General features: G+C 41.2%; 1 protein-coding gene across 3 annotated transcripts in view; it reads right to left on the reverse strand.

Annotated features, from left to right (window-relative positions):
* LOC147022026 (integrin alpha-8-like) overlaps positions 1-10,000 on the reverse strand; it is a 156,951-nt gene that overhangs the window by 1,343 nt on the left and 145,608 nt on the right. For all 3 annotated transcript variants that reach the window (XM_085892579.1, XM_085892578.1, XM_085892577.1), the window contains 5 exons: positions 7,960-8,055; positions 7,732-7,845; positions 3,494-3,595; positions 2,574-2,696; positions 1-2,349 (listed from right to left, as the gene is read on the reverse strand). The exon at positions 1-2,349 is cut by the window's left edge and continues 1,343 nt beyond it. In XM_085892579.1, the coding sequence (XP_085748705.1) occupies positions 2,257-2,349; positions 2,574-2,696; positions 3,494-3,595; positions 7,732-7,845; positions 7,960-8,055 (528 nt within the window). In that variant the 3' untranslated portion in view covers positions 1-2,256. The remainder of the gene's footprint in view (positions 2,350-2,573; positions 2,697-3,493; positions 3,596-7,731; positions 7,846-7,959; positions 8,056-10,000) is intronic.

Raw genomic sequence — 10,000 nt, forward strand, 5'->3', positions numbered from 1 at the left:
CACATGCACACCAGACCAGGAGTGCAAGCAGATTGTCCCCACTCTGAAGGTGTTAAACGAGACAGCTGGGTTTTCCCAAATAATCCAATAGTCATGTGGCAGTTCTCCTGAAACCACCTTGACTTCCTGCAGCTTACAATCCAAATACCTAACACTGATACCTAGATTCAGTTGGATTTGAACCCACAACCTCAGGGATCCCAGTCCAGTGTCCTTACCAACAAGCCACTACTGTACCCAAACATCCCCATTAACCCTGTTCACTTCCTCTTATTACACCCCCCCCCCCCCACCATACCTTCCTTTCCTCCCCTATTCCCCAAATAACTGAACTCTAATCTTCCCTTCTCTTCAAACATGTCACACCAACTTCCTCACTTAAATACAATATGTCCATGGCCCGATATCATGTACTTGCAGCCACGTTTAGTTTAACGGAAATTAACCACAACTCGTCAAATAAAATGCAGATAATTTCATCATGGGAATACGATAATAAAATACATGCACGCAACATTCCACCTCCGGTATAAAACCCAGTGGCAGCAAAACCTTTGTTTTCAAATCCATAAATTAGTAAACCTCGATGCACTTACACATAAACCCCTGATTGGAAGGAAAAATAAAATAATAATAATAAAACCAGATAAAACATGTCATTACGCGAATGAGTGAACATCCACAGATAGGTGTTTTGTTTTGCTTTTCTTAAGAATCTGTTTAAAACTTTAAAATAAAAACAAAAAAGGGTAAGGATTTCAAAAGAAAACTAAATGTACAGTCAACAAACTGTCCAGTGCAAAACAATGGTTCTGATCAGTTCAATGTACACCAGGCAAATTGAATCTGCAACAACAATGTAATCTTGAGGATAAATACCAAACTATGCAGTGTTCTATTGACATTCATCACACAAATATTGCACACTGAATCACTTTTTTATATTTATTAATTTTTTTGTTTTCGTCATAAACTAAGGCAATTATGAGGTGTATAACTTTGGAAGCGATTTTCTTATCCAAAAGGAAATTGCATAGTCACCGAACATCAAGTTGAAGTTCAGCTCCGTGTCGAGGTGAACTGCCACGCGTCTTCGAGCTCACGTTTCCGTAGCTCAAATGCCGTCGCGAGCCGTGGCTTCTTGATTTCAAAGGGAAAAAAACCATCATGCTATAATATGCCAATCCCAGTATGGTTGTTTGGAACCTTATAGAATCGAGAACGGCTTGGTCGATGTCCATCAAATTTTGCAAAACGTGCTGGGGGTATCTGTGAGCCAGTTGTGGGCACAATTAAAATTGGATCCTTATCCACCTGGAGGGTGGGGGAGATGACCAGGACAAAAGGCAGATTCATGTATGCATATTAGTCCAGGTAAAATTTGAATATAAAGGATATGGGGTGCATCCAGCATTTATAAAAATAGAGGGTACAACCAGACTTTTTCGAAAAGGGGGAAGGAGTGCAACCACAATTTTTATAGAAGAGAAGGGGATGCAACTAGTATATGCATAAGGAGGGGGGAGAGAGATGCAACCATAATTTTTTTTTTAAATATAAAAGGGGAGGGGGCGGGAGGAGCTGCACACAGCATTGTGCAACACACTTCACAGACGCCACAATTCCTCCGGGAGAGAGCGGGTATTTCCGAGTAAAATAAATACAAAATAAATTGCTCTCGCTTCTTCTGGCCCAAAAGCAGGAGGCCTACACAACAAGGAGGTGTAGAGTTCAAGGGAATAAGTGATTGTCCTCTAAAGCCTGTAAAAGTGTTCCTGAGACTTCCGGGTTGACCGAAGTCTAAAATGTGGGTTTTGGTAAGCTTTTTAAATATAGAAGATGAAAACCCGCTCATGAAATATCCTCATTATTCCATGGTGTTTTTTGTTTTTTTTGACTGTGGATTTTTACCCTGAGTTTCAAAGAAAAATAATAATCAAAGGATGTTTCAAAATGAGTGGTCTTCCGATTTTAGCCACGGCCCTTTCAGTTTCATATAGGTGAGAAATTAACAGAGGAAAATGGGCAAAGTAAAACTGATTTTTCATTTGAGGCAAATAAGCCAACGTCACTCGCCTCTTCCCCCCATGTCTTCGCTCCGAATTACCAAAGTCAAATAGCCTTACTGGAGTCTCTCCGTTTCTGTGCAATGGCCTGGCAGACTAGAAGCCAGACTTATACACGACGGATGTAGTTTGCAGCAGACAGTTCCTCAAGTCCAAGTCAGCAGTACGTGATGGGAAGAGTGGGCCGATGTCAAGCCTGTGTGCCATTCTGACGAGGTTTCAGGAATGCCTTTTCAGCGGGAAACTCGTTATGTAAGAAACGGTCTCGCTTGAAGAAGCCACACTGGAAAACAAAGCAACATATTCATTGCCAACCACAAATTTCCTAACATCATTATAAGTTAGCATCTGCTACACTCTACACATGCTGATGGAAGGAGAATGCTATTGATCTCTGGCCTAGTGTAACAGCAATTGAGTGCAACCTAAAAGACCAAAGCAGTTCAACAGCAACTTCACCAGTCAAGCTACCAGTCATGTTAAACTATCACTTTAAGCATCACTAACCTTCCACAAGGCATAAACCAGCAAAGACAGAAGGAGTAGGCCAGCAAGGACAGCGAGGAAAATCACGTGGTAAGGTACTGGTCGCTTGTAGTCTCTGATAATCCTTACAATTGTGGCATTTACCTGCAAGTAATGCATATAAACCAAGGATAACTGTGAATTATTTTTGGTATTTGATACCTGTAAGCTTGTCATGGGCACAATTAAAATGGGTTAGTGCTTGCTAAAACACACAAATGTTTGTGTTACAAAAAAAGAAAACTCTGACAAGTTTGCTAATTGGAAATATGGAGGGAAAAACATTTTTGTTTTGACTTCATTTTGCTTGGACTTCAAAGGCCTGCTTATTGAGGATTTAAACACTTTAAAAGCTGAGATTGTTGTTTCTCTTTGTCATCAACAAACAGTGAAATTGGATTCTAAAGAATGTTGATTTGTAACAAATAATTGTTTTTGTATTGGGAGTAGAAGTGTGTGTATGTTTGTGTTTGTGTATGTGTGTTATCGTATGTTTGTAAGCACGTGTGTGTGTTTGTGTATGTGTGTTATCGTATGTTTGTAAACACGTGTGTGTGTGTGTGTGTGTGTGTGTGTGTGTGTGTGTGTGTGTGTATGTTATGTCCTGCCAAATGACTACATTTTCTTCCATTTAACTGCTTGAAATATCTGAGTTTACTAAAGTGAGGAAACAACATCTCCCAATGTTATCTAAATCTTTTTAGGAAATTGATGTTTTTATTTTCCATTCCATCCGACTTACATCTGCCTCATCCACAGTTTTCATCATGCTTGGAAGTTCCAGCAAAAACTTCATGCTACAGTTAAGGATGCCTGTTTATCGCTTGCGTGAGGTATGACTGAAGCCATACATTTGAAAAAGTACAACAAAACAATATTCACAAGTCAAGGTCCATACTTACAATGATGCTACCATGAGATAATTCTTGCGGCAGTATTGGGAAGAGCATCTCTGTCGCCTGGAAGCTGATTCTTGTTTGCAGCATCACTGCTGAGTTTTTGGCCTGAACGAGAATCATCTTACTCTGAACAGTCTGTAAAATTACTATCATCATCATCATCATCATCATCATACTACATTCTTAAAAGAGCTTGGTGTAGCCATAGTAGTTTTTATGGCAAGGGTTGCCTTCCCAGCAGTCAGTCAGGGCAGGAATTTGTAATTTGGCAAGATGTCAGTGATACTGCAGTCGATTCTGTGATCGTATCAGAAAGTAGAACATGTCAAAGTTATTTGATGTTAAAGGAAAAGTGAAAATAAATAACAGAGATGTTTTGAAAAATACGTTGCAATGCTATCATGGGTGTCGGCACAATAACCATCGAGGAGAATTTAATGGTGACTGTCAAATTTGTATCATGTCGTTCATTTCAGCAAGACTTATAAAAAGGCCTTGCAATGTCTGAACTTGGTCCATCAAATGCTGTCTCTCATATTACATTCAAAGATGAAATGGTTTTTTTTGTATCGATCAATGCTCCTTTGGTAATGCATCATGTTATAACTCTGTCATGCTCCCTATTCACCTTATTTCATGTCAAACAAGGTTTCCTTGGAGAAAAACACAATGAAAAAGGCATTGAACATCTTCTTTTGTTTCCAACACATGGCTGTGGGTAGCACAATTTGCTTGGGGTGAAGCTGTGTCAGTAAATGGAGTTCCCCCTGTAGGTTAGAGCAGGAATTTGCAATTTGTTCAGGGTGCTGGTAATAACTCGGCTACTCTTCATGAAGGACACCATGGGATCTTTAACATCCACCAAATAATGCTGGCAGACGGGACGCCCAGTTGAATATCCATCCATGGGACGGCACACACATTGCTGCCTCCTCATGCTTGACAAGCACTAGGATGACAACTTTTATAGCTGGGCCGAGAGTCAAATCCGAACTAGACAGCTCAGAGGTGAGTTTGCATACCTCCAAGCCATTCTGCCAACCCAAACACATTCAGTTCTGTGTCAAATTAGTGCAGTACAGAAAAAAAAAACATTTTCAATATTGTTTGCCTTGACTAAATCAGAATGCTTTCTTAAATGTTTCCTCTCATTGGGTGATTTTTTTAAGTGGATACGATCTTAGCAATTCCTTGGATAAGGAACAAGTAAAAAAAGACATAAAATGTCACAGTCCCTGTTGTTTTAGTAATTTTACTGTACGGAGTTAAAGGGTTAGCAAATATTTATGGACAACTAAAATGGCCGCTAGTCTACCAGTCAGCCATCTTTGGTCAAATCACAAAATAAAGTAAGATGCACGTGTATGCCATCATGTACTGTGCTTCTACCAAGTTTGTACAAAATCAGACTACGCATGTCTGAGAAATGGTTGGTGACACATTCAAGTCGTAAAATGGCTGTCAGTCAGCCATCTTGGATCTGATTTCAAAACAAAATGACGAACTTATGTAAACCATCATTCCTTATCTGTGCACCAAGTTTGAACAAGATCGGTAAATGCATGTTTGAGGACGTGTTCGACACCGGGTTTTATTTTTTTACAACTAAAATAGCCGACAGCCAGCCATCTTTGATCGCGTCGCAAAATAAAATGGCGTGCATATGTATACCATCATTTGTTTTCTTTATGCCAAGTACAAATCAAATCTGTCCATACATGTCCAATATATGGTTGCAGACGCATGCACACACGGACACGAAAATTGAGACCAAATCCATAAGCCTCCGTTTCGTACCAAGTGCATCGGGGGCTAATAATCATTGTTATCAGTGATTTACGAATTGCTGCTTACTTTGAATCCCACCTTTCCATTATTTCCACAATCTCTATTGCTATTTCAAATTCCTATCCTATATTTTATGTTTGGTGTTGGCTTAGTGGTTAGGGTGGTGGGCTTGGGATCTTAGGGTCCTGAGTTTAAGCCCCGTCAGATGCTGAATTAACACCGGATGGGGTCGACTCAGCCTGTCATACTTCTGAGGTCGGCGAAATCAAACCAGTGATATGATAATAGGAGCACTGCATCAGTGGTGTCCCCATACTTGGTAGCAGTGGCGATGTACCGTTGATCATAGCCAGTTGAAAGCATGAAATCATGCAACCACAATAAGTGGAAGTATTAAAAAAAAAATCCCCCATCTTGATCATTAATCCCTGTGATTCCTCCCCTCTCTTTATTCCTAATTCCCCTATTCCTTATCACAGACACTATCTTCATAACCATCTCTCTCTTTCACTATCCATATCTCTGTCTTTCGCAAACTAGGCAATAAAGAATAACAGCAATATCTATATTGCGGCCATTTTAGGTAGTAGATTGTAGACAGCAACCGCCCAGGGTGGTACTACCGTTCTGACTTCGTGGTGTTAAAGTGGTGCCCGGAAACATCTTACACTCTCCATGTCACGATTGATGGTCTTACTTTGTCTCACTCAAACCATAGCTACCGGGCTGGCTTTAATATCTCTTTCTTGCAAAAAAAAAAAAAAAATCACACTTTTCTTCGTCACTCATTTTCACTCCTCACTCTACGTTCTCTTTTATTTTTATTTATTAAAGGCCTGGCCTCGATGAGGACTATATAGTCTGTGACTGGTGCCTTCAACATAAAAAATACCATAAGAGAGCCGTGTGTGTGTGTGTGTGTGTGTGTGTGTGTGTGTGTGTTGCCATTTTTCTTGGAGACGGTAGAACGAATCTTCGTCAAACTTTCAGAGGTTCATCAGTGAGTGCTATGCGGAAGTGTTTTCGGTGAAAACATTTTTTGAAAAATATGAAAAACAAGCTCAAATAAGGTAAGATCCTCGTACTCTTAATGATGACGTCATAAAAACGAATATGACGTCATTGTGATGTATCAGGTTTGCGATAAATTATCTGTGCTAATGCCCGGCTTGATTCCCGCAGACAAAATTCAAACAGCTTGCCTAGTTTCGGAGATAATGGTATAGGCGATTTCCATTAGCGGCGATATTATGACGTCAACTTTTTTCTGAGAAGAATTTCCAAAATCGGAGATGGTTACTGCCTGTGCGTGGGCTTTCTGCATATACATGGCAAGTTTCACGAAGATCCGATGAAAACTCTGGGTTGTGAAACAAAAAATGTCAAAAAATAGGAATGATGTCATAAAAATTGATATGACGTCATAGTGATGTATCGTATGTGCGGTAATTAATCTCTGCTAATGCCCTGTTCGATTCCTGCAAACAGAATTCAAAAAGCTTGCCTGGTTTCCGAGATTTTTTTTTTAGGCGATTTCCATTAGCGGAGATATTTTGACGTCATAACTTTTTTTCTCGGAGAAATTTTCAAAATCGGAGATGGTTACTGTCTGCGCAGGGTATTTTTACATATATATGCCAAGTTTCAGGAAGTTTCCATGAAAACTGTAGGCTGTGAAACAAAAAAGTCCACAAGATAAAGATGAGGAGGAACAACGTGAGTAAGACTTCGAGATCCTCCACGAGGATCTAAAAACGTTTTTTTTTTTTGGAATTTTCTTTTCAACCTCTAATCATGCCTAAGCTTTGGTAGGTCCGTGAAAGGTAATATTAAATTATCCCCGACCCCATTCCTTAGTGGGTGTAGGGAAGTGTTTTAGGCCCCCACAAAAAATAGAAAAAAAATAACAAATTGATTTCTTCAAAATGCCAACAGGGATAGAACAGCACAAGGCAATGCAGGCGACCCACGGGGCAATGCCGGCTCCCATCGGGCAATGCTGGGTACCCCTGTTTGTATTTAATAAAACGAATAAGTTACCTATCAGGTTTGAATAATACTAAAATACACACACACAGTCGTGTGCAGCCTTGAGGCTGCCTGCTGCATCATTGGTTAGGGACGCAGCTATGCCGCTGATGCAGTGCCCCTATTAGCTGTAAACTGGTGGTCATTTTGCCAACCTCAGAAGGATGACAGGCTGAGTCAACCCCACCTGCTGTTAATTCAGCAGTAAACAGGGCTTAAACTCAGGACCCTAGGATCCCGAGTCAGCCACCTTAACCACTAAGCCACCACCAGGCTTAATACTAAAATAATTTAATAATATAGTTCTCCTGTCAAGAGTTACGTTCTTGTTCTATACACCATTTCTGTTACGCATTGAAAGGCCCTTGTGTCAGCAAGGTGACTGTATCTCCCTAAAGTGTGAATGTCACACAAGCCAGATGTACCTTGTGGAAGAAGGAAGCCCACAGGCGTGAGTTGATATAGAGGACGGTACTGTTGCGTTTGGGAAGATGTCCAACCTGGCAGGATATTTCCAAGCACCCACCATGCTCACAATCCTGTATGGTTGGGAATAGAAGCCTTCATCCCTTTGTTGAGTCACAGTGAGTAAAGCATGATGGAGTTAAAAGTAGAGTTTCCATTGGTGCAATCGCAAATTCTAAAGCACGTACTGCGATTGGTTGGATGTTTGATCTGCGTGAATTTTCTCGCCGCACACGATCAGGAGGTTTGCTTGTATGCCAAGACTGGTTCTGTCCTCTTGAGATCTGAAAGACCAAAAAGTAGTTTAAATAGTTGGCTCTTCATGTCGGTATTTGAACTTTTCAGCTTCGTTAACGCGAGTCCGACATGTGCAAAATGACAAAACTTTTATAAATATTAGCATGCGTTCATGAGGATCTAAACATTAAGGCACCTACTGGTGCAATATAACTGCAGTTGCCAGTCAAACAAATGACCGAATGTACATCAAAAGTATCGGACACCTTCTCATTTAACCATATACTTGGAAACATTGAGATCTGTTTTTTTTTCACTTTTTTTACAGATCCGGTATGTAAGCCTCACCGTGGAGCTGCCACAAATATCTAATACATGTGGACATACAGACGGATACATGAGACACGTAGGACTATTAGACGAGACAACACAGGGCTGTTTGATGAGACAAACACAGCCACTGAGCTTGTGGGAAGTGCCCACTCTGGGTATCAGTGACGTCACAACAATGGTACCACCTTTCTCACTACACTCAGTGAGGCATTTGCTCAGGAGGGATTTTCTTCTCCCCATGGATGCCAATTAATGGGGATTGTTTGTGCTCTTAACCTTTTAAATGCTCAACGTCAAGCAAGGAAGGGGCACAAACAATTTTAAAGACTTTGGTATGAGTCTGCTGGGGTTTGAATCACCGACCTCCCAGACAAGGAGTGGACACACTAACGATTACACCACCGAGTCTGGTTGAAGGAAAACTTTCCACGACTTGCGCAAATGTTGCACATGTCTTTATTTAAGAATCCTTGGTGATTCCTCTCAATTGTATGCAGAATTTCTTTGTGTACAAAATCTTAACTCATAGTGGTGTGATGAGACAGAGCAAACAGACAATGTACTGAAAGTGGTGAAGTGGGGCAACAAGTGGATGCAATAAGGGAATAAATAAAAAGGAAAAGAGGAGAACAAGGGAAGAAACACAGAAACCTGCAAGTTATAGGATTGGGTTAGGTATGGTTAATGGGAGTATAAAATACCACGGGTAAAGATAGGGATGAAATGAGATGGTGGTGTACGATCAACCTGAAGCCCTGGAGGGAAGTCGGAATAAACATCCTCAGGTGGGCAGTTCTATAAATAAGAGAAAGGAGGAACAAAAGAGTGGAGGTGGATTGAAAGTTTGGATTTTGGGAGCTTAGCCAGGTGAGGATTATTGGAACAGCAGGTATATCCTGGAGTTGTTGGGCAATGTCAGAGGGCTGAAAGAATATAGGGAGCAAAATTGGAAGGAAAGCAGTTTTTAAAATGCGACGAACCTGTCGATAATGTGAGAGCAACAGAATTGAAGCTAGTGTTGAGAGCTTTATATTCGACAGAAGAGACAGATGTGAAGTGTGAGTGCAAGCTCATATGGGAGAGCAGTATTCAATTGAGCTCCAGACAAAGTCCCTGTAGGCTGTGGGTACTACTGATTATTCAAGGAATGACTTGGAATGACAGAGGTTGCCTACTTCGCAGCTGGCTTTGGAGGCCAGCTTTGCGATATATCATGGGTGATGTTGCCCATGGGAGGAGGAGGAGGAGGAGATTGGGACCATACTGTGTGCAGAGCGTTGGTGCTGCTTAAGCTGTCTCCTCGGATATTGGGCACAATCCTGGACGGGTCGCCACTCTGACACAGAATACCAGCATGCTGGCACTCATTTTGCCGACCTCGGAAGGATGACAGGCCGAGTTAACCCCTCCTGGTATTAATTCAATAGCTGAGCGGGATTTGAACTCAGGACCCGAGGATCCAACGCCCACCACCCTAACCATTAAGCCAACACCAGGCAGAAAGGGAGGTCATGGCTGATATTGAGGCCCATACTGTACATGCAAGAGACCAAACCTCTTCCCAGTGGTTGGCCATGGAAATAGATAGGGAGGTTCATTTGACAATACTTCTGGAGCAACAGGATGAGAATGTTAGATTTTCCATGATTGAAGGACATG

Source organism: Eptatretus burgeri, chromosome 8 (genome assembly GCF_056783735.1).
Source record: "Eptatretus burgeri isolate ZD-2024b chromosome 8, Ebu_testis_v1, whole genome shotgun sequence".
Classification (NCBI taxonomy): Eukaryota; Metazoa; Chordata; class Myxini; order Myxiniformes; family Myxinidae; genus Eptatretus; species Eptatretus burgeri.